Below are 25749 nucleotides of genomic sequence, written 5' to 3'. Positions count from 1 at the left end.
TAGGGGTCATGACATCGTTTATTATTCATGCATGCATTAAAAACAAAATTTGACATCTATAATCGGTGAGTACTGTTTTTTCTTCTGAACATCAGACCTGTAACAAGAATCCAGAGGGCAATATTTACAATTCAAAGTATATAGGTTATAGTAAAAACTCAACCTACTTTTATCAATGTGAATTTTTATATGCATCTGCCTTGAAGTAGCCTATTGCCGTTATTTGGATAGCAGCATTTATGTTACTAGGCCATATTTGATGTTAAAATGTTCGAATGATAAGATAAACTCGGTGTTTTAAGATTTGAGTCATAAGGAAGAAGACAAAAAAGAGTAAAATGTTCTTAGGTGATAGCAAATTTTATGCTTTTCGTTAGTCCAGCGGCTGGTGACTTCCCTAGCTCTAGCCCTCCCCCGTTTATTTGGGCTACAGAGGACTATATGTAATAGATCCGGGGAATAGGACAACCAAATAGTCGCTAGCTACTGTTTCTAAAATACACATAATTATTTGTTATCTTTTTCTTTGAAACTCCTGTTTGCTAGCAACTAAGTACTTGATATTGTAACAGAGGACATGATGTGTGCACCTACTAGTGATACCCTGGTAGCTATAGGGGTTTCTGTCAGGTTTTAAAACGGGGAGAGCTTCACGTTTGCACACGTTTGTAAAATATACCTCGTATATATTGAAAAGGAACATAATTAATATATATTTGTAACAGCCGTACGTGAGATCTGAAAACTAAATTTGAACAACAAAACAGTTATCATACACAAACTCGTATTTCTGCACAATTCAGTCAAATTAGAGGGGCACTTTTATATAATGCAACCCTTATATCAGCTATAAATGTGTTCGAAAGATATACATATTATCCGGAGTACCACACACACACACACACACACACACACACACACACACACACACACACAATATATATATATATATATATATATATATATATATATATATATATATATATATATATATATATATATATATATATATATATATATATTAATACACCAATACACTACACTTGTTCATGTTAAGCAATAATATGTGCACTAATTAAATATCGATGAACATGCCTACCATTCCAGAAACCGTAATGCTTTAAAATGAATGGAGGACTTTTAACAGAAAAGACAAAATGGCGTCAGGTCCTGGTCCTGGCTTGTCTACTGCAGTAAAATCATTATTATCTGCGTCTTATTCATCTTTCAACAAAAACGATTTACCAAATTTGACAAAAGGCATTTTGAAAAGGTAAAGATGAATTTATATAGCATTTATTTGCAATCAAAATAACATATTAAAAGCATTTTTGTAGTTTCAGTTTGGACGCCATGAATGATGATGAATGATAAAGTGCAATTATTCATAGCCAGAAATAGATCAAATGTGTGTGGTTTTTTTTTAGTTTTTTTTAATTTCTATACTTTTTAATTTTTATTTAAATTGAAACAAAAATTGTGCCGTCCGTTACATTTAATAAATTAATGTTGAAATATTCACTCAAATCCAATCAGTTATCAAATAATTAAATTAATGTTGAAATATTCACTCAAATCCAATCAGTTATCAAATAATCAACAGTTATCCTGGACCTAGCCCGAGTACTCTGACTGTAAGAGCTAGATGGACATTTGGACAGTTGTACGCTCTCATTACAGTCACAGACCAAGCTATGTATTTTTTTGGCAATTCTTGACAATCATAAAGTTGGCAAAGATTCCTGCTCTAATACCACACCAATCCTATGTTTGACGTCAAATACCATTACATCGATCATTTTCGAGTTAACTGATAAAAAAACAATCCACATATTAATCACTAGTACACATACTACAGAAAGAAATCCGACAGCACCCACATTCAGCTACGCTTCGTGACACTCCGTCGCCATAATTACAAAGCTCGGCGATCTATTTCGAGACGTAGATCACGTGATCGCACACTGGGCGATTCCGCCATGTGCAGCAGTTACAGGGGCCGTCTCATACCAAGCGTCCGTCTAGCTCTCTTACAGTCAGAGTACTCGGGCTATCCTGGACCTATCAAATTCCGTCCCATTAACAGGAAAATACTTAGCACTGCTCATGTTCAATCCAACAGTTGGAAAACTTTAACAATATCATTGTTTACCTCGTCCAATACGGAATAAAATAACAGTAAAAAGTTTGTAATTTGTTGGACGGGTCAACACGTAAAGTTCCCATCAGGAAGTGAATATTTTTTTATTTTTTTTAACACCATCGAAATCTGTTCCATGTCAACATCACAAACATGGAATGTATGGAAGACCACATCTATCATAAAACTGAGGGAACATCAACACAACATAATGTCAATGAAGCAAATGTAAATTAATTATGAACATATGTACACAAGTTTTGGGTGAACAATGGCAGTCAATCAGCACCACTGTGTTCGGGATTAGAAAGTTTCCCTTGCTTTTTTTCGTTTAGAGTTTGTTTCAGAATTATAATTTTTTTAGATACTTTGTTATTTTTGTTATCCATGCCACCCTTAACAGCTTTTCAAGCAGTCGGTACATTTTTGAGTATAGGAAAATGGTTTTGTTGCACATGCTAACAACTTTTATATATAGCTGGCTGAAAAAAGATAGAAGAAAAATCATTTTAGAAACAATAAAAATACACTAATGTTGCTTTTCAGTTGTAGATATGACACAACTGGCCTTTCATACATTCACCCCACTTTGAGATTGACTTGCAACAATATATAGAGAAAACATGTGTAGACAACATTCACTATCAGTCTGGCAAATCTAATTTCTTCATTTCTGGATATAGTTCATGTATGCAATAACTGAATTACCACTTCTGTACATGGCAAAACTAAATTCTTACCTTTTTTTGGTCCTCATTTTGTATTTCAATCGGTCGAGGCTTGTTTAGTTGACACATACAGGCTTCTAAATTATGGTAGCTGCACTTCCATGGCCAGTGACATTTGATGTTGGGGTAATTAATAACTACTATCAACATGCCCGATGGATAGTGAAAAAAATGTGTCAAATGGAGCATTTAAGAAATTTTTGTAAATATAAATATCCTGCCTGCTCCCCCACCCCCTTTAATACTCTATCTCCCTCTTTATGTGACATCCGATTATTAATATTTTAAAATTTTGTTTACTTAAAGTAAAGCAGAGTTGTGAATTTTTAAAATATCTGATCCCATGGCTAGTGGATTTTTATAAAAAAATTTAGAAGCCCTGTACATTTGCAGTAATATCAAAGTTTGTGCTTGCGCAGTGTAATCAGGCCATAGGATTTCAAATTTCAAGGGAAACAATTTTTTGGTTGTGTGCTTTGTGATCATGGGAACCCATCGGACACTGTTTTAAAAAACTAATTATATATACTCTTATAAAAAAAGTAGGGGAACCAGAAATATTAATGTTAATATCAACTATTAGACCGAACATACATTTTGACCACACACATCCCTGTAAAGAACGTTCAGGTCTGTTTATCAACACACCGAAACACATTCCATAGTTTGCACATGGATCACGCAGTTGCCCCATACATGTGCGTGGGGTGTCATTCTGGATTTTGACAATTTCCAGGAAGGTCGATTAATCACTGTGAACATTATTTCTGTCAATCTTTTTCATTCTGTTGGTCATACAGTTGTTATTGTTTTGTTTTTAGTCATTTTTGTTTGAATTTGCAATGCAGCGTATTAGTGCTGCAACGATAAACCGGTATACCGCGATAATTGATCAGCTCGATATGAACCGCGGTTAATAGGGACTCATCTGAAAATATGACGTGACCAGCGATGAATTAGTTCTACGCTCCCTACACCATTTTCTGTGACTTGACGAACGGTAGGCAAATAAGATGGGCAAGACATTTCTAAAACCACATCATTAGCCTTGAAGGTTTGTGACAGGAAGATTATTTGAGCTATCACGTAAAGCGTAGTTACGGATGAATTATCCTGTACTCCTGTCATACCCTGGGAGGACCTGATAGGGGTCGGTCATCAACATTTTGGATCTGACTTCTACGCTATTTTATTGACTTAAATAGGCAAATAAAAAACAAAAACCACAGTCATTTTATTAATTGGTGGTGACAGGAAGTGTAACTATCACGTTTTGTTTACTTACACATACGAAGTGATAGGTCGGTTATACTTGGTTCTGACTTCTAAACAAAACGTGTTTAAAGTCCATTGAAAATACCAGGCTAATTACATCTTACAATTATCATTCATTGTTCATTTACGTTGGAATACGGCTATCATCTTCAAAGAAATAAACCAACAAGTGAGAATCACACTTCGCTGTTTTTCACTGAACTCGGAATACTTCAGCCGATCGTTCAAAATACCTCGGCTCTGGTTTGGTCGATCTGCCGAAACATAGCGACTCAATACGTACATTTCCGTGTTAAGCGAGCAGCAACGGAAAAGCCCGATAGTAAGGATTTCCGAATGTGACAATTTATAAATAGTTTGACACCGTCACACCGGTGTTCTAGTAGACAAGTATTGTGTTAAAAAATAAAAATATGGCCTAAAACATTTAGCCTGACAGCTGAAACTAATAAAAATCATTAAAAAGTTATGCCTTCTGTTTTCATTAAAAAAAAGACCCAACCCATAAATATTAAATTTAAATAATATCAACTATATTGCAATACATATTGCAATACGATTTCTTATATCGCAATACGGTTTTGACCGTTTACGGGCTATTGGAATGCTGCAAATGGGCAGAAGTCAGCGTGAAGTGGCCAACACCTTCAATGTTTCAAAGTCAATGATTAGCAGACTATGGAACAGGTACCAACAAACCCAAAATGTTGATGATCGACCCCGTTCAGGTCCTCCCAGGGCAATGACAGGAGTACAGGATCAATTCATCCGTAACCAGGCTTTAAGAAATTAAGCTCAAATGGCAAATCAGATTGTTACAAACCTTCATCAGGCTACTGGTGTCCGAGTTACGGGTCAGACGATTAGAAATCGTCTCCATGCAGCCCATCTCGGGTTGTGCCTACCGTGACAAATCGTCACATTGCCCACAGACGTGAATGGTGTAGGGAGCGTCAGAACTAGTGTATTCATCGCTGGTCACGTCATATTTTCAGATGAGTCCCTATTCACTTTAGACTTCCTCTACAGGCGTGGTCGGGTCTGGTGACGACGAAATGAATGGCACGCCAACGTCACAATGCGATTTCATGACAGATTTGGTAGGGGATCGGTTATGGTGTGGGGTGGTATCACTATGACTAATAACCCCCCCCCCCTCCATATTGTGCAAGGAAGGGTCACTGGGCAATACTACCAGGACAACATACTGACACCCTTTGTCATCCGTTTGCATGTGGGTTGACGTTTAGTTTTTCAGGACGACAGTGCCAGTGCTCACTATGCACGAATCGTCAGTGCTCACCTTCAGCAGCATATCTATCGAATGCCATGGCCAGCAATGAGCCCAGACCTTTGCCCCATTGAACACGTCTGGGACATTATAGGGAGATGTGTGCGTCAACGTCAAAGACTGTGGACCATGTTAGCAAGAGGAGTGGAACAGACTCCCTCAAATGGCCATTGGGAGACTCGTATGCAGTATGCCTCATCGACTGAATGAATGTCTGACACATCGTGGCAGTATCACCCACTACTGATAAAAAAAAAAATCCCGTCAACTTTCAAATTTCACTTCTGACCCCAATCGTCCTCCAAGATCTTTGGTGGTCATAAAACCTACTCTGTAATACTGAACTACCGGTTGTAATGTTTGCCCAATTAAGTCACTATTACAGGGCTCGAAATGCAGTGTTAGTACATGCACCGGTGCATGCTGATTTTTGCGTGTGCATGTAACTTTTAAAACTGGGTGGCGGTGCATGCTAATATTTTTCAAGTACTGTGTATTGCGTATACTAATATCCTGTTGTCAACCAGATTCTGACTCAAGTTGTTGACTTTTGCGTATGCATTTCGTAATCTGTTCACCACATGAAAACGATAACTTTTATCTTATGGGAGCATCCATTTTGTATCCCATAATCCTACTTACAACAATGGCGCCCTTTCGGTCATTTCCGTGAAATATATTTAAAATCCGTTATATCCGTGAACGGTATTAGGGAAGGTGGTCGAGACCGACTTTGGGGTATCCACGCGCATAACACAGTTGTTGTCGTCACTGACAAATTGAACTCCGCCAAATCTGTGATCAATACAAAGTACCGTAACTGCCTTGAACATTTTCGACCTCAGATATGGGCACTTGATCAGATGATTGTGAACGTGCAGGTGCGTTACTCGCGTAGGTGACTCGAAATCAGCCAGTGATTATTTCAATCGCAAGTTCTCATCGAATTCCATAGGCTAATTTATATTATACCAAAAGATATTATCGAGTTAAGAAAAGTTCATAACTTGCTTAATACAAAACACAAATATGCGTACGTTTTTGTAATAGGCCTATTATAGATTTCTGTAAGGCGTTTACGTTGGGTGAAATTTTCAAATTTGATCAAGAATCAGTAATAAACACAGTTGTATCGACAGTGACTGTGATCCAGCATGGATGTCAGACAGTGATACTGATAGTGACAATTAAGACAGTTAAATTAAAAAGAAAATGATAATCAACACTTTAATCAAGGTAATTAAAATAGTATTTTCCTGATTATTAACAGGATTTACCTTATTTTTGGTGCATGCAGAATTTTAATGGTGCATGTAACTTTTTTTTTAGCATGCACCTGGTGCATGTAGATTTTTTTTTTCATTTCTAGCCCTGTATTATCATATAACCATTCCCCACAGCTAATGTACCTTACAATTTTGGCAATTGTAAATTCTTATTTGAGTTCACCTACTTTTTTTGAAGAGTATATAATTGATTTTGTTGAATAGTCATACTCGATATGATTTTTTAAAATTATTATTTTTTTTTTTAGAATTTTTAAAAATTATTCACAGATACCCTGTTTACAATTAACTGTCTCAATCAAGGGAAAAAGGAACAGGTGGTCTACATGACCAGGAAATATGTGTGTTTTTAAATGTACTCAATATAATACTCATGTGAAATTTGTTTTCGGTTCCATGAAATTATTATTTCTGTGAAATCTGAGGGCCTGTATAATTAGAAAGAATGTGGAAGTGATTTGGGATGGAATTCAACAGTTCATAATAGTCCGTCTCACCTATCTTTTGTGACACCCATTAGCCGATGTGTATTTTTGTGCTGGGTTATCATTAAACATTCATTCATTCATTCTTCCTACCGGTACACAGATTTTTTGTGTAAATAATTTCAGTTTGCTTTGACGTAAGAAGTAAAGTAAAAGTATTTTGGACCCCCCACAAAATCAACCCCACACAAAATCAACCCCACACTATTTTAGTGTGCAATTTTGAAAACAAGTCAGGTCAGAAATAAATAATTTGTAATCAATACCAGATATGTTCTCGCTGCTCCATTGAAATAGGGCGGGATGCCCCACTTTCATGTTTTGTCACCCTCTCCCTTTATTCTTTATTTTTTTTGTGCCCTCTTTATTTTCTGCATCCTAGTAAGTATTATATTTTAAATCAGTGTTTCCCCTAAGGGCTGTTTGGACCCTGCACTTTACCAGGACTGTAAAAATTGTAACCATTAAAAGAGAGACTTTGCTGAACACAAAATAAAAACCTTTTCTTCAGTGTATACACATGTCAAATGACTTGTTCAAATATATTTTGAAATTGCATAAGTTGTACCCTAAAGACAGTTGAGAAAAAAAGAGTACCTGTCTCCTGAGACTGGTGAAATTTTTTGAATATTTTGAGTCCTGATATCAGGAAGTAGGCTCAAGTCGCTGCGTTATTATCAGTATTAAGAAGTCGGTAACACCTTGTCAATCCATTGTTTTTGTTTGGTGTGAGACTATATCAATGCATTTCTAAGTGATTCGATTTGTAGTGCGTGTATCATTTTGAACCTTTCCGAATGAACACAGAACATGGTATGACAAAAGATTATGTACCAATAAATGTTCACTTTGCCTTATTTTATCAAACTTCAAAATTCTGTATTAGGGTCATATATATATATGCTATATGTATATGTGTATGTGTAACAGTAATGTTAACCGAGGGTTTGAAAGTGGGATGTTTGAGAATATTTAATTTAAGCAGCTATATCATCTGAGTGCAATGAAGTGTACATTTGTAAGCATAAAAAAAGAGTCCATGAGAAGTCAAGATCCCACCTCCAAATTTTTGCGTGTAGCCTACTAAAGAACCCTATAAAACCAATATTTCTTAGACAGGTAGAAGAGTATGATATTGAACAATTAAGGACAACTTGCTGATTGAAACATTATTTTAGATGTATCGTTGAAATGTTGATGTGTGCGTGTGTTAACGAATTTTCATTGCTTACGATTGAAATTATTCTGTATGTTATTATTAGTTGATTTTTTGTTTTCAGTGAAAACCACATATTTGAACACGATGAAGAATATGAACCATTTTACTCATCATTTGTGGCACTGGCCACCCACTTTCTCAGTGCCAGTTCATCAAACTGTAAGTATGAATGTACATTGATACATATATTACTTTGCACCATATGATTTCAGGGCTCACGCTGTCGGTAGCCAAATTAGCCATTGGCTAATTAAAAAACAAAATGGCTAATAAAATTTGCAAGTGGCCATTTTCTGTCTTCTGGTGTGAACAAACTGTTACATAATCTATCCGACATTCAAATATAATAATAATACCAAATATTCAATTAGCGTAATAACGATCTCGCGACCAGTAATGAGAAACGTGTGCCTAATGAAGTTTGCTTATTTTAATAATCACGGTTATTAATTTTAATGGCATGCATTCAACATGTATAAAATCAAAGTCTGTAACTTGTTATTTCAACTTTGTAAAGTCTTTGAATCAAAGTAATAAAAACAGACCGACAATGCTGTCAATTTGAATGCACTTGCCAGTTCAGGGCCGAAAGACATATAGGCTATCCAAAGTGCTGAGTTCAGCCAGACCGAGCGAAAACAAAACGTTCGATAGACTGGTTTGTGCACTTCACGTTAAACTAAATGGACACGACAAACACCAGTCAAATAGTTCGCGAACATTAGGAAGAACGTTCGTTGGCTGAACTGAGGACAACTCTCGGCACGAATATACGTCACGCTTCAGAGTCGGCTAACACCCACGTGTCAAGAGACATCGTTGTGGACATTAAAGAATACGATTACACAGGAGTAAATCTTGATATAAATTTGTAGAAAAACAATAGTTGTTCACATCAATGAATACCGAACTGCAGTTTCGGTTATTTCTTTGTCTTTGTTAATTTTGTACCCATGGTTGAGAGCACACATGCAGATCACGATTGCGGGAAATGAACATGCTGTATTTATACAAACTGCAGTTAAACATACACTGAATAAAATTAGTTTACAATAATCATATTTGTTAGATATATATTTGTAAGACTGTGAGGTGAAATTTAATAAGTTAGCTGGATTTTAAAAAGACCGTAAATTTTATTTTTTAAAATTTATTTATTTATTTAAAAAAAATATAATAAATGGAATATACTGTGGAGTCAGCATTCTTAGCCTAGGTATTTTACAAGCAGAAATCACAAGCATTTAACACGACGCTAAAATCAACAGCAACAACATGGTGCAAATTATGAAATTGTTGGTGGTGGTTAATTGATGGGTCACTTTAAAAAAAAGCAATTCAAACTAACATAAAGATAGCTATTTCAAGAAATAATTAGTTCTGTATTAAAAAAAAACCCCTCAACTTTTTTATTTGGGGAAAAAAAGGAAGAAACAAAAAACAACACCCTCCATAAACATTCACCCACCCCCATATGTTTGTTAATTTAATGTCATAGGCCTTAAAAGTGGGGGCAGGTGTACAGGGTACTGGCTTCCAACTCTGAAGATAATGCATCACCCCATCCCCCCACTGCTGAAAAATCGAAGTAATATATTAACTGCCCCTACCCCTATTGCCGTCTTTGATTTTGATACGGTAATACGGTTATGTTATTCAGATTTATTCCAGTTTGTACACAGTTAACTGAAAAAGATGCGTTTTCATATTCATATATAAATACTCTATACAGTACTAGGTAAAACAATTTTGGCTAAAGCATTTTCAATATGGCTAATAAAAATTCCATTTAGCTAATATTTTGGCTACAGGTATTTTTGATCCAGGGTGTTAATTCCTGTCTATTTTGCCTTCTGTTAGCACACCTCAGTGGTTGGCCATCTTGCCCACCCTCTTTCTCACCAACCCTCTTTCAGTATCACTAGACAATTGTAGATATATATAACTTAATGTATATATTGGACACAAAATAAATAAGTGTAGTTTAACAAAATGTAAGGTATTAAACAAATATAATCCTTTCATTTCTTCTTTTTGTCATCCAAGATGTAATTTCATTATGTAATATTTAGCAGAAGTGTTTGTATTGGTATAATATTTCCTATTTATTAATTAGCGTTAAAATATTTCCTATTTATTATTTAGTGTTAAAATATTTCCTATTTATTATTTAGTGTCAAAGTCTGATTTGTCTCAGACGACATCAGCATGTCAAGTGTTGTTGCGCTTCCTGCTGCAGCGACTGCAAACACACAGTGAGAGCTGCACCATTTCACAGGTAATTAGAAAAAACCCACTATTAATACAGGGAACATTTTGTTTGGTATCGCATCACAATTTTTTATGCAAGTTTCAGAGATTGCTACACAATTTCAAAACATTAAACAGCAGTTGCTAATCAATTTACATGGGATAATCATTTTGATAAAGTGGTCGGCCTCAGTGGCTTCGTGGCAGGCCATCGGTCTACAGGCTGGTAGGTACTGGGTTCGGATCCCAGTCGAGGCATGGGATTTTTAATCCAGATACCGACTCCAAACCCTGAGCGAGTGCTCCGCAAGGCTCAATGGGTAGGTGTAAACCACTTGCACCGACCAGTGATCCATAACTGGTTCAACAAAGGCCATGGTTTGTGCTATCCTGCCTATGGGAAGCGCAAATAAAAGATCCCTTGCTGCTAATCGGAAGAGTAGCCCATGTAGTGGCGACAACGGGTTTCCTCTCAAAAACTGTGTGGTCCTTAACCATATGTCTGACGCCATATAACCGTAAATAAAATGTGTTGAGTGCGTCGTTAAATAAAACATTTCTTTCTGATAAAGTGGTATTGCTTACAGTGAAATAATACTTTCTACTGTGGAAATAACACCTTTGAGTGCTATTATTCACTGGTGACCATTTCACTAATCTTTTCAGATATTTTATATTTACTGTACATACAAATAATTTTTATGGATGATTTCCTTGAAACACAATTCATGTTAAAGAGTAACTAAGAGAGAAGAAACCTGGTACCTCGTGAACCACTACTGAAATCCAACCCAACAACTTTAAGATGTACATCATCTAGACCCTAGTAGATATTACAGTTAATATTTTTCTTGACAATTGATCATTAATTTCTTAAAGGAGACCGGACACCAAAAGACATGTAGTGTGTAATGGATTAAGTTAGCGTCAAAGACCGCAATACTCTAATGCCCGGCTCGCTACGAGGCACCGGTCAGCTGCGCGTCTTAGGTTTGGGGTAAAAACAGAAGTGGGTGGGATTATGCATAGATCTGAACGAAAGCGAGGCAAAATGTCATCGGTGAGAGTTGCCAAGCAATACCGGTACACGTGTTGATTCTTTGGTTGTGCCTTTTAGTCGTCTTTTCTTTCTTTTTTTTGTCTCCAGGTTTATCGGAAATTTAATTTACAAGATAATTAGTGTTATTATATATTGTCGATGTAATTATATGATAGTTAACTGCGCAGTGTTTAACTGCAACAGTAACAGCAATGCATCCCAAAAAACGGCCAACATCATGGTTTCGATTTCCAAAAAAACGAAAGTTGTTTTAAAACATGGACGCATTGTTGTCGTCGAATGGGCTTTACACCAACTAAATACAGCAGGTTATGTATGGTACATTTACAAGGTGAAAATTAAAACAAGTATGTACTTAAGATATACATTAAATAAAGGTATTGCAATTTGTTCACATATGAATATTTAAACTTCACATTTATTTACCTAAAATTACCAAATTAATTTTCACCGACAGCCCATAACGACTCCATACTAACATCTCTTTATCTAGTTGGTTTGTTAACCTTATAACAAAACACCTTCAAAACGTGAATTATTACATTGGTTAACAATGTTTATAGTCAGTTCAGTATGTTGTCATTAAAATTAAAATGCTAACACTTTGGCAGGAACAACATATGTACTGTGGCCAGAAGGAATGATGGTTAATTAGTTTTAAAGCTAATGTCGATTATTAAAGCATAATAAAATTGTACTTTTCAATGCTTTCTGTATGTCATATTAAAAATACTCCACACCAAATAATTATTTTAATACCCTGGGTTTCTGCCAGAGGGTGCGGAGGGTAAACTTACATGTATGTACTAAAAAATCTCAGAAGTTAATATATATATATATATAATGTTTTATTTTTTTGATAGATTATAGTAACATAATTGCTGTTTAAAATTTTATAAAAGTGCATGAAATAAAATGTTCAATAAAAAACCCATTTCAAACCTATAACCACCGAATATACTCCTTTGAAAATATTTAGTTTTTACAGGCCCATAGCAACGACTTGGGGGGGGGGGGGGGGGGGTCACTGACGGACCGGGTATAAACTCTACATCAGAAGGGGAATACAGTCTCTAGTGAGGGATACAAACTAGATTTTTATCTTTATTTATGCAAAATAGTAAAAACTTAAAACATACATTTTTATCCTAGAGTGTGTGATGGAGAACAAGCCCCTAGGCCCGCCCCTCCCCAGTTCCTACGGGTCTGTTGTATTTTATATTAATAAATGCAAAGACTACATAATAATATTGTCGATAAGACATATTAGTTGTAAAGTGATTGTCAGTATCTGGCAACTATAATATTTTCCAACATTTCTGTGTTTCTGTACCCGGCTGTGGACAGTTTCGGCAGACTGGTAACACATTTTCTTAATAATTAAAAATACACAGTTTAACCAAACACATTAAAACTTGGAGGGTAACTAGTTAAGAGAACAACGTTTTTTTATTAAATTATTATTTCTTGCATTGGTGATGAGGGGACGCTTTTTGCAAATTTGCGAAATCGGCCTATGGAATATCCACTGATGTGTCATATTTACATCTATGCTGAACAAGATTTATGATGAAATATTATTACATTTTGTGTGCTTTTCGTCTAATTAGGTCCATTTGCTTCAGTTTACATTAAAAATGTCATAAAAAATTATGTTTTAAAAATGCTTGTATGCTAGTCTATGACCGTGTGGTTTCCTCGTCTTCGTCGGCAGTTGATTCAACATTTACAGGATTAGGGACAAAGTCTCTGATAAGTGGTTCAAACTGATACGGTTTGATGCCATTAGCACAAGCTGGACACAATTCTTCGTCACTCGAATCGCTAAGTTCGTCCATGCTGCTTGGTAGTTTCTTCAGTTTTTCTCTCATCGATGATGTCACGGGTCTAGCTCATCAATTGTCGACAGTTTCCGGCAAACATCGGAGATCGGCGAAAAAAAACACCCAACCAAGACTGGCACGCTTAACTTAGTCAATATGGGGAGCACGGTAGTTGCGTGTTGTGGTTTATGACGGCAAACAATTCATTACGCCGTATATATGGTTTGGTGTCCGGTCTCCTTTAATCAATCAACACATCTTTAGAACCCAACTGGTAATTTTTACTTTATACTGCTATGTAAATAAAGTTGTAAATATTTAGTTAAGAGCGCTAATAGTAGCACTACATGACTCGTATGTTTACCATGTTGCTCATTTTAATTTATTATGTTCATCTTTCACTATTCTTTACTTTTTTGTCTTTATTTACAAATTTTAAAATTTGATTTTAGAAATATCTGATGATTCTGATCAAAGGTCTTTGCAAGGGAAATGGGTGTTTACCTAAGGCTGATGTTGTGACATTTGCATCTATGCTGAAGTCTGCAGAGCGACCATCAAATATTATTGAAGGTAATTATCAATGATCATGTAGTGTGTGTGTGTGTGTGTGTGTGTATACATTTCTGTTATGTTCATATACATATATATATGAAATATAATAGTTATGTTGTCAGGACTCTTAGTAACATAATCAGTTGTAAGTGGGCCCATTAGGCTATTTCGTGCTCCAGCCAGTGCACCAGTACTGGTACATCAAAGGCAGTGGTATGTGCTGTCCTGTCTGTGGGATGATGCATATTAAAAAAAATCATTAGTAATGGAAAAATGTAGTGTGTTTCTAAAAAAATTACCAAATGTTTGACATCCAGTAGCCGGTCATTAATAAATCAATGTGCTCTAGTAGTGTCGTTAAACAAAACAAAAAAACTTCTAATCAGCTATTACTATTAAGCAGGCTGGTTTTTAAATTGAAATCTTATGAAAAGAATCTCTTGCTGCTTTTTGGTAGTAGCCTGTATTATAGTCCTCTGAACCAAATATAAAATGTGCTGAGGTGATATTAAACTTAATATTTTTCACTTGCAAAAATTTTATTTGTTTCTGTTGGTATCCTGCAATCAAACCAGTTGGCTGATACTTTAATCTTAAATTTGTTTCTTTTTTGTTTTTTTGACTTAGACGGAGAAGAAACGAAGAGCAAGGAAACGAAGCTACCTCGCCTGGACACAGGAAGTAACCTGTTTGACCAGCTCACCTCGGTGTTTGACGAGGTCTCGTCCACAAGTACTTCGAAATCAGATGGACCGGTGGAAGTTGTCGGGAGTGACGGGGTCACGACCGTGATGCACGTCAATGATGCCGTGGAGGAGATGACGGCCATATTTGCGCGGAAGAACACGCAGATTCTCCTGCAGCTAGACGGAGCTAGCATTCTGCTCGATGCGTGCTCACACCTGGTGTTCCTCGGCAAATACATGCAGAGAGTGAAGGATGCCATTGCTGGCAAGACATTTCTCATGCCTGGCACACTGTCAGAGGCATTGACCACTCGGAACAGGTTTGTAATTGACCTGGACATATTCTCAACAAAAATGGTTCAGTTGACAAAAAAACCTCCAGTGAACAATATGGTATATCACAGATGAAAATATCCGCTGTATTTTTTTCAGAATTCTGGATTTTAGTGTAATCCATAAATGTCCTGTTGTTGTTGTTTGAATAAAACCGGACAGTAATCCTACTTTTTAGACCCAAAACAGTTTTTTACATTTTTTTTTTTTTACATTGTCGTTTTTAATCCTTGGAAAGAAAATACATTTTTGTAGTTATTAATATTATTACCGTCAACCATAGACCAGGTATATATTAAAAATACTGCTTTTTATACATTGTGTTATACATTCTGTCCATATCAATACAATTAAATGTATTGGAAAGTTTGATTTAAACTTGATTGCTTTTCAATAGTAGATGCTAATTATATGCATGTGTTCCAATACTTTTTTCTTTTTTTTGAAACAACCTTAGACTGTTGTTTGTTCTTCTGACAGCTTCCAGTCACTACTGAGCGACATATCCATTGTGTGGCGATCATTCTCACTGCCTGCTTTGGAACCACTGACACCCAAAAGGCTGGATAAGATTGTGAACATTACACTGAGCTGTTTGTATGCCTCAGTCACTGTGGCGATGGCGAACACCATTGTCAACATGGTGAAGCCGATGTCAGCCAGTCAGCCGTCTGGTTCTAAGGATGAAGAGATTGACAGCTATGGACGAAACATTGTACAGAAAACGGTATGTGGGACAGAAATGGCTTGGCATTTTGTTTTGAAAACAGTCTTCTCAATTTTGATTAACCCACTTACTATCAGGGTGAGCAGAACATTTCGCCAAATCTATTTAAAGTAAAAGACAATACAAACTTACAGTTATTTTCTAATAAAATAACAATTATTACATGGAATTTATTTGCTAAATTAAAATAAAATTCCCTAATTGTTTTTAAAATTCAAAATTAGCCATATTGGTGAGTGCCAGAGCGTTTTTATTTTACATTATAGTTGCGTTTTGATATTTACATGCCTTGCAAGATCATACATCACATAAAATAATTAAAATGTCCAGTAAAATCTCTTGACTTTAAAATCTTTTTGTTTTCAAAATTAAAAGATTCATTGCAAGTGTATATCTTAAATAAATGCATCTAGTATTGTAAAAAACAAACACATTTTGGTAAATTACTATAAATTATTTTATTTGCAGTTGGAGATTTTCAATTCTGTTTCAACGACTATTCGGAATTCCACACGTGGAGGTGGAAATGTAAGTTTTCTACTTTGAGAGACAACAAATGTTGATAATCTTTTTGTTTGAATGTTGGAGGACAAAAATCTAAATAGTAGTTAAAGTGTGACAAAAATGCACATCTTGGAGATCATGTTTTGAGTATTACGTATCCCTATGTTTTACAGTTTTTATCTGCCATACATGAACATGAATGTATACTGTAAAAAGTAGCCGAGAATTAAAATAAGTTATTAAAATATATATGCAGTTCATAATGTTTAAAAAGGCATTTGATGGGTTTTTTTGGCATTCAGTATAAAATCTGATGTTCGATTATACTAACTACGAGAGTCATTGGTAGTATTTTCTGTCGCAGTGTGAAATGTGGACTTGGCTTAATGTGCAAAAGAGATTTCTTCATTTCTCATGCAGTGAGTTTGGTTTTATTGTAACAGTGGATGTTTCAATTGTTTGTCAGGTTGCTCAAAATCTGAATCTTCTGGCTGTGTGGATCCTACTCAAGGGTCTGCAGGGGATTATGGGACTGACCCCTGCCATGATCCTGGAACGAAAAGACTACGCCAAAGGAAGGGATGGTGGACAAAAAGCCAAGGATTCTGGGTCACAGCAAAGATCAAGCACTGCAAAGAGGTACTCACTTTTTAACAGACTGTCCTGAGTTTGCTACAGTTATTAAGATGGGTTCAACTAAAGATTTTTTTTAATGATTAAAATACATATTTAAAACATTTTCTTGTTTAGACTGTCAGTATCTTACACACCTGTTTAAGAGATCATCCATTGTGGATCATTTCCTCTCCAACATAAGATGGAGATCACGTCTAAGGATTGTAATTGGCTGTTCCATGGTCATAGGACTCATAATCCCTGTTTCCCGAGGATTCATAAACACATGAATTCATTTTAGTACTTCATTTGTGTCTATGTTGTCATTAACTTATATACTTTTAACCTAAGTATTTTTGTCACGGTTTGAGTTTTAACCTATATTAAGAATTTAATTTTTCAGGGTGTAACAGAAATAAAATAATACACTCGTGCTTGTTGAAACTCGTTTCCAAACATTTCTTACTCATTGTAAAATAAAGTTCATGGTGATTTGCCCTTTTTTGATGGGGGTTATGCCCCTTAAATTAGGAGATATGAAAATTTGTTTTCCAGTCTTTTGTTTTGCAATGCCTGAAGATATTGAGATGAAATTTTATATATAGCATTATCATATCCTGTTACTGATCAAATATCACCACATTATACAGAAGTATGACCCTTACATTTTGGAGATATGAAACAAATTTAGGTTTGGTAAAGGACATGTATTGCTTTAGCAGTACTCTCAGAATGCTTGTTATTATGGGAAACAACACAAGGCAGAATTGTCTACTGATTTAAAACTTCAACTTTGTTGTACAAATTGGCAGTTACATTTCTCTGTAACATGCTAGATTAAAAAAAACATATTAGCAAAGCAGTCAGGGTGAACATTTGTAAGAAGGGTGCTTCACACAAGGAAGGAATAATGGGGTGAGTTTTTAAAAAAATTTGCACACCAGGATTTGAAAGGTAAAATTATATACCCTAAACTCTTGCAAATTGATTGATATATATTTTTGTAAATTATAGCTAGAGAACTGCTGTTTGATATTTTTAAAGTGCATGAAATACAATGTCCCATGTTAAAACATTTCAAACCTATAACCACCTAATAGGGGCACTTGTTGTCTGTTTTGTTTTAATTATATATCCTCAAATTATTTTCTGTCAAAAAGCCTGCACATAGTTATATTTTAACTCTTGTTCGTCTCTTCAGTGCATTTCAAGGGTTTGGGGTCCTGGCTGTGGCACTGGGTACTCGTGCAGTCCAGCTACTCACTGCCCTAATGGATGATCTACAGATAGAAGGTTGTCATGGAGATCTTGAGGTGAATGCTTAGATTTTGTTAATGTTTTTCGGATTTTTATGCAAAATTTTCGAATATTTACCTGTAATATTTGTAATTTTTTAAACAGTTTTTACGTAAATCTAAAAAGATTACTTGAATATAAATACTGTAATCCTTTTCATATACTTCTGTTTGCCACCTGATAGCCCATGTTTTTTTTTTTTTATGCTGGTGTGTCATTAAACATTTCTTAATGGTTGCTAATCTGTTAAAAAAACAATGGGTTTTTTCCATTATAACACTAAGAAATGGGGTGTTATTCCACTGGTTTGTATTATAAAACATAATGACACAGCTGACAATAACCACTGGTAATGATAACACAAATGTACTGAAACTATAGTTGTGTTTGTGTTTTGCATTATTTAATGATGGTATAATATGGTGAGGAGCAGTCATTATCAAAAACATGCTAGTGATCACTCCCACTCTCCTCCACTCACACCTAGAAAGTTTTTAAAAAGCTGTAAATTGATCGCCTTGCGATAAAAAATTTAATAAATTTCATTTGAAACTTCTTGTTATTGCTCACCTGGCATCATTTCGGGAGAGTGATCTTCAGCTCACCTTGATTTTGCTCATGGCGAAGTCCGAGACAGGATGGCATCTTTAAGTCACTGCTGGAGATTAATTTCATAAAAAATTGCTTGCACAATTGGTATAGCTAAATTTGGTTAACAGTGGTTTTGAAGTTTGTCATTATTGGTACCGGTAGACAGTTGTAAATGTATAAATCTTTTTTTTTCAATTGAACATATTTCTTTTCTTTTCCCCAGACATCGATTTCAGAAATGCATCCTGGTATGGATGTGACAATATCCAAGTCACTGGTTGCTTGGTTACGTGTAAAGAAACTGATGGCCCGAGTCAGTCTCACCGACTTGCTCTTCAATCTGGTTACAGTGTCATTTAAGAAGGTATTTGTATTGAACTTCGACTAACACAACCATTGTCATTCTACATAAATACAAAATTAATCTCCATCTAGTAGAGACAGATTAACAGAGATAGAATTACATCAAACATTAGAGTTTATCAGAATAAATTAATTTTTAAAAATGTAATTTTAAACTTGTTTTTTTAAATTAATTTCTTGACAAATTGCACATAAAAATTGAACACTTTTGTTATTTTAAAAAAAGTTCTTTTTAAATCAAGCCAAACTTAGATAATTGACCAAAATAATCCAACATTCAATAAAGGCTGATATGGCATATGGACCTAGTGTTGAATAACTACAGATACGCTGAGGTGTAATTATACAAACTTTCCTTTCCTATTTTCAGTGGCCACCTTTCTGCGATATTCTGCCTTTTTGGTGTGCCAATCATCCCTGTATTTTTGTATTGTATTGAGATTCAACTATTAATCGTGTATGCGTTGTAATTTTCCGCTGCAGGCGGTTTTGCTCAAGAGACTGAAGCAGGGTTCAGAGACCTCGGAGACGAGTAGCAGCAGTACATCGGATTCGAACACCTTCTATGAGGACGATTTCAGCACTTCCGACAACAGCAGTGAGGAAGAAGGTAAATTATTAAATACTAGACTGCAGGCCTCAAACCCCCCCCCCCCCCACACACACACACACCACCACCAAAAAACTAAATTACATGGGTTACATGAAATTGGTTACCTGAATTTGTTTTTCAGTTATCAGACACCTGATTTATTATAAGGATGTTTCCAGAATTGATTATGTGGGTGTGGTTGGAGGCTTAGTAATTAGGTGATAACTATGTTGTATTTGACCACTTGCGGACGTTAATGCTGGCCTTACTGTCACAAAGCGGAGACAGTAAAACATATTTATGACTGTACATAGTTATCCTCATTCTAATTCAATAAATTAATTTTAAAAACAATTGTGTAAATGATAATTTAAAAAAACAAAAACCCCAGCATTATCAACAACCTGGTCAAAAGTCATATTTCTAGTCTGCTGCCTTGTGAAGCGAAGATGGTAAAACAGGTATTTGGGACTGTAAAACCAGTATTAATGTCCGCAAATGGTCAAATAAAACATAATTATCCCATTCTAATTCGATAAATGCATTAAACTTTCCATTTAATTAATCATTTTGTGTAAGGAATGCTTTATAAAATAATCAAAGCGCAAGGAGATAAAAATACAAGTTTTCACATTCAATACAGCTGTGGCTTCTAATTTTGTTTTTATATATTTTTCTTCTAATAATGACAATGCCAACCATTGTTACCAATTTAACTTATTCCAAAACATTTCTTGATTGACTTAAAAAGGTGGGCTAAAGTCAGAACTGCTAATGCTTATGGTTTAATGTTTATTTCTATGTTTTATAGTGAATATTTGTGGCAGAAAAATTAAAATAAGGATACTTTTTGAAAGTTATTATGCAAGATGAAATTTTGTTATTGACAACAAAATTCAATTTAATGAGGTATTTTGAATTACAACGCTAGTACTTTTACATATCTTCATTTCATTTCAAATTACTCAAAACTATGATTTACCGTAAAATCTCAAAATGGATGAACATTATGAACAGATTCAAATGTTTTTAAGTTAAATGTTTCTGTGTGTGTAAATAGATGATGATTCTGAACCTATTCTTGGACACTGGTTTGAAGAAACCCTCTCCCCAGTTGACTCGCTGGATGCTACAGTTGCTACACCGCACACCCCCAGAGGGGAGGGGACTGCCTCTGAGAGTAAGAGAAATAGACACCATAGCAATGGAGACACTCCTCACTTCATTCCAGACAAGAGAGAACCTGATGGGGTATGTATATCATTAAATAAACAGTTGTGGTATGTACTGACTTGTTTGTGGGGAAAGTCCTTATAAAACATCATCTGATGCCAACCAGGAACAGTTTGTGTGATGATGGTAAAAAAACAGTTGGTGTAATATTTTATAGTCTGTCCCATCCTCCTATAAGATGTTTTTTGTTAATAATTTCAATTAGGTTTGACATAAGAAAAACAGTAAAAGTGTTATGGAAATAACAAAAAACCTGCTATTTTTGTGTGCAATTTTGAAAACAATCAGCTCAGAAATAAATAACTTGTAGTAAATTCCATAGTATGAAACAAGGTGTTCCCTGTGGGAAGGACTATAGATCAAGTGTCATTATTACATAAATGTTATATACCTAATTAGCCACTGCTTAACCTTTAGACTACTGGATTAATTTTTAACAAAAACCACGTTGAGTGGGTACAAGTTTATAATTTTTACTCACATATATTCACTTAAATGTTTCATAAATACATGAAATAAAGTTCATATATGAATCGGTGAGTATTATTTTCGTGTCTTTTTTTGTAATTTTTATTATTTTACATCGGCTAATGGTGATTAAAATTAGGCAAAAAATCGAAAAAGTTGCGTTTACTTACGGGCATTTGTGGCCAGCTGTCCAGTATTTATGTCCATTATTCCCGATAACAGTGGTTTTCTGACCAGAATTTTTTTTTAAACCCGAACTACGATTCATATTGCAATATTTGGTAATTTTCGTTGTTGGTAAAACGATCAAATTTATTATCAAATTAGCTGTTACAATCAGCTATCGATCCCTGAAAATTACCGCGACGTGCCGCCATTGTTGTCAAGCGAAAATACTTGCCGAAAACCACTTTTTGAACTCAAAATTTCAAGGTATTTTCAATTGAAAAAATCAAAACAAAAACCACCATTTTGAAAAAAAATCTTTTTTCTTTAATTATATTTCCGTTTCCGGTGAGTGTCGTGTGCAAAACGGCGGGAAATATGAATTGGGGAATGCACTGTATACAGTGTACAGTATATCGACTGACGTGACGTCGGGCGAGATATCTCGCCTGCAGTAGTCAGAAGCTTAAACAATGTGCTCAGTAAAGCTTGTTAATTATTAAGGGATGACCGGTTATAGATCAATATTGTCTTGAACATATGTTGTAGATCACCTCTAATACTTGTAATCGGCTGTTCTGAGGTCACGACCCAAGTTTCTCATGTCACTATAAATGGACCACGACATTTTAGTGTATCATTTATGCTTATGACATCATTAACTTATACATGTTCAACATAATGCTGAGACTTTTTGTTTAGTATTTTCTTTTTAAACTATATTAAAAATGATGTTTTAAAGGTGTAAAAGAAATAGAATAATAAACTTGTACCTGTTGGTGACGATTTATCTTACAACTTTTGATTCCCATACTCGATTTCGCCAGTTAGATACATTTGGCAACCACTCGTACTTGTGTATTATTCTCTATATCTCATTGGTTTTAGTTGCTTGCCATTTTTGTTTACATAATTGTGTTTGTTGTTATTTACTTCTTTGTTAATGCAGATTAGTTACATATGTTTAAACACTTTATTGCTGGTAATTAAACAAGGTGCTGAAGTGTAGTGTTTTTGTTTATGTTTATACTTATTTTTGTGCTTGTATTCAATTAAGATTCAGGCAAGCTGTCCAGGACAGTGGATTGATTAGTGGTTGGTGAGAGACAAGTCGTTGTAGTGACCTTACACCTACCCTCTGAGTTGTCAAACTTGCTCTGGGTGGGAGCCGGTGGTGTTTACCTGTCCTACCTTTAAGTTCCATTTTAGATGTTTAATAGGCCAGTGTTCATGGATCTAGCTCAATTAGTAGAATGTTCACTTGAGGTGCTTGGGTCGAAGGATTGAACCCCCCTGTGAACCCTTATCTGATTGTTACCCCCCCCCCCCCCCCCCCCCCCACCAACCAGTGCCATATGACTGGTAATTCACAGGCAGCGACAGCGATACCCATCCCAACCAATGCCCCATGACTGGTAACTGAATGGCAGCGATACCCATCCCAACCAATGCCCCATGACTGGTAACTGAATGGCAGCGATACCCATCCCAACCAATGCCCCATGACTGGTAACTGAATGGCAGCGATACCCATCCCAACCAATGCCCCATGACTGGTAACTGAATGGCAGCGATACCCATCCCAACCAGTGCCCCATGACTGGTAACTGAATGGCAGCGATACCCATCCCAACCAGTGCCCCATGACTGGTAACTGAATGGCAGCGATACCCATCCCAACCAATGCCCCATGACTGGTAATTGAATGGCAGCGATACCCATCCCAACCAGTGCCCTATGACTGGTAATTGAATGGCAGTGGTACCCGTCCCAACCAGTATATCACGACTTAAAGGCAGTGATATGCGCTGTCTTGTCTGAGAAAAATGCTTATAAAATATCCCATGCTGCTAATGGAAAAATGTAGCAGATTGCCAATTGGACTGAATGTCAGAATGAGCAAATGTTTAACATCTAATAGCCGATGACTAATTAATCGATGTGCTATAAGGGTGTCGTTAAAGAAAACCAACTTTTCTTTAATTGTACTTGACAGTTTACATCTTTAGCAAGCAGTGTCCTGAACTTTCTCAACAAGTACTTTGTATGTTCAACCGATGACGAGATTCAGAGACTGATGAAGTAAGTACTAGAAGCATAACACTTCATTTCAACTTTTATTAAAACACCTTACCTTTACCCAGATACAAAATCAACGACTTAACTACATTAATGAAACATAATTAAGCATATCTGTAAGTATTCACAAATTCTTCAAAAAGTCAAAGACCAAGACCTGTTTATGACAGTTATGATGTAAATATTATTGTTATGTACATGTTTATTTGTGTAACTACAATTGTAACCCCATTAACATTATGTAATTATTGAACAATACCAAAAACCATTTTGATTGTTTTAATTGCTTATTTGTTTACTCGTGTAGGAAATACCTCAATGAAGACCATGTGAACAACTTGTCGACACTCATCAAGGAGCTGGACAAAGAATGTGCTCGGCCTGCAAGTGGTAAGAACTCCACAAGTAAGCATGACAATCATTGTATTTCAGTTACTAAGTCTAAAGATAATCCTTTCATCTACAATCAGTTGAGCGCTTGGTTGAGGTGCTTACGTCGCAGGGTCAAACCACCTCAATGGATCCATTCAACTGATTGATATTTTGTTCTCGTTCCAACCAGTGCACCACAACTGGACCAAGGTTGTGGTATGTGCTTTCCTGTCAGTGGGAAAGTGCATATAAAAGATCCCTTGCTGCATTAGGAAAAATGTAGCGGGTTTCCTCTGGTGACTTAAAGTGTCAGAATTACCAAATGTTTGACATCCATTAGCCGATGATTAATTAATCAATGTGCTTCAATGGTGTCGTTAAACAAAACAATGTTTAAGTTTAACTTTCTTCTACAAACATTTATTAATGAAATTGGTTATCAGTAGATTCTTTTGAATGTTGGGCCAGGATGCAGCTCAGAGGTAAAGCACATGCCTCGGGTGCAGTGGATTGTAGAATTGGTCAGGTAAAATCAGGTTAGGTCAGGTCTTGAAAGAAAGACAGTTTCTTTAATTGGTAAACTTCAATCTTTTTCACATTCAAATTCTTCTATTTAGATTTCAAAATAAAATTTTAAAACCTCCCAAAATACCAACAGTCATGGTTATATACATGTAGATACATAAATACAAAATACATAGATATATTCAAACATAAACTCACGAAATGCATCTGTTTAAAATTATGCATTATATTCAAAACACCTGTGTATTTTTCAAGATGGTAATTAACTTACTCTGTTATGTTGCTGCAGATATTTCAATATGTTTCATTTCATTATTGCAGAAAAGTGTTTTGAAGATGTGTCCGTAGCCTTGGCTAGATTGAACCACAGTCTGATAGCATCCGAGTGTTTGTCGGAAAACCTACAGGTAAGTCCACAAGCAGCCGTGTTTCATTTCTTTATTTTTTTTTCACAAGTGTTAGTTGTGTTAATAGTAATATTAAGACATACAGTGAGTCTGTTAGGTGATATAAAACTTCCAAATATGACCAGTAACAGATATTAGATTGTTTCTAGAAGGTGAGACTTAACAAGAAATGGGATCCAGTGAAAAGGGATTGTGGAACATATTTTGGGCCTTTGAAATCTTTCTTTTTTTGTTGTATTTTTGGAGTATTTTTCAAATAATCTGAAGCATTTAACGTTGATTAACTTAAGTAATTGAAAAATGGGTGAGATTTTTGACACCAGATAAAATAAAAATATTTGAATTTCACCCTTGTCAGCTACTGATGACTAATATTAGTTATTTTGTACATTTGTCATATTTCTTTCCAATTTTGAATAAAATTTAATTCCTATGATGTACCAAATAATAATTTTTTGACATGCAGGAACTTTGATAAAACATTGATAAAACGTAAAATATAGGAAATTTAAATTGGAATGTTATTGTTGTTGTTTTAATTAGTAGGTAAAACATTGCACTGTTAACCCAGTCTGCAAATTTTAATTTTTAATTTTAAATCTTAATAATTAAGTTTTTTTGTTGGAGGAGGGTAAGGTGGTTTTGTAGTCTAAGCATTTTAATCCATCTTATGTGCTTCTT

At 35.4% G+C, this 25749-nt stretch overlaps 1 protein-coding gene across 1 annotated transcript in view; it reads left to right on the top strand.

The window, feature by feature from the left end:
• The first annotated feature begins 1157 nt into the window (after positions 1 to 1157).
• The window catches only part of LOC121383591 (E3 ubiquitin-protein ligase UBR4-like), a 129182-nt gene continuing 104590 nt past the window's right edge, over positions 1158 to 25749 (top strand). The window contains exons 1-15 of the mRNA XM_041513681.1: positions 1158 to 1273; positions 8486 to 8583; positions 10599 to 10702; positions 14010 to 14130; positions 14740 to 15118; positions 15612 to 15858; positions 16327 to 16386; positions 16829 to 17001; positions 18179 to 18290; positions 19088 to 19228; positions 19711 to 19837; positions 20880 to 21070; positions 23682 to 23767; positions 24072 to 24169; positions 24983 to 25068. Of these exons, the coding sequence (XP_041369615.1) occupies positions 1158 to 1273; positions 8486 to 8583; positions 10599 to 10702; positions 14010 to 14130; positions 14740 to 15118; positions 15612 to 15858; positions 16327 to 16386; positions 16829 to 17001; positions 18179 to 18290; positions 19088 to 19228; positions 19711 to 19837; positions 20880 to 21070; positions 23682 to 23767; positions 24072 to 24169; positions 24983 to 25068 (2139 nt within the window). The remainder of the gene's footprint in view (positions 1274 to 8485; positions 8584 to 10598; positions 10703 to 14009; positions 14131 to 14739; positions 15119 to 15611; positions 15859 to 16326; positions 16387 to 16828; positions 17002 to 18178; positions 18291 to 19087; positions 19229 to 19710; positions 19838 to 20879; positions 21071 to 23681; positions 23768 to 24071; positions 24170 to 24982; positions 25069 to 25749) is intronic.

This window comes from Gigantopelta aegis, chromosome 10 (genome assembly GCF_016097555.1).
Source record: "Gigantopelta aegis isolate Gae_Host chromosome 10, Gae_host_genome, whole genome shotgun sequence".
Taxonomy (NCBI): Eukaryota; Metazoa; Mollusca; class Gastropoda; order Neomphalida; family Peltospiridae; genus Gigantopelta; species Gigantopelta aegis.
The sequence above is the reverse complement of the archived record's forward strand: the minus strand, read 5'-3'. Positions and strand labels throughout refer to the sequence as shown.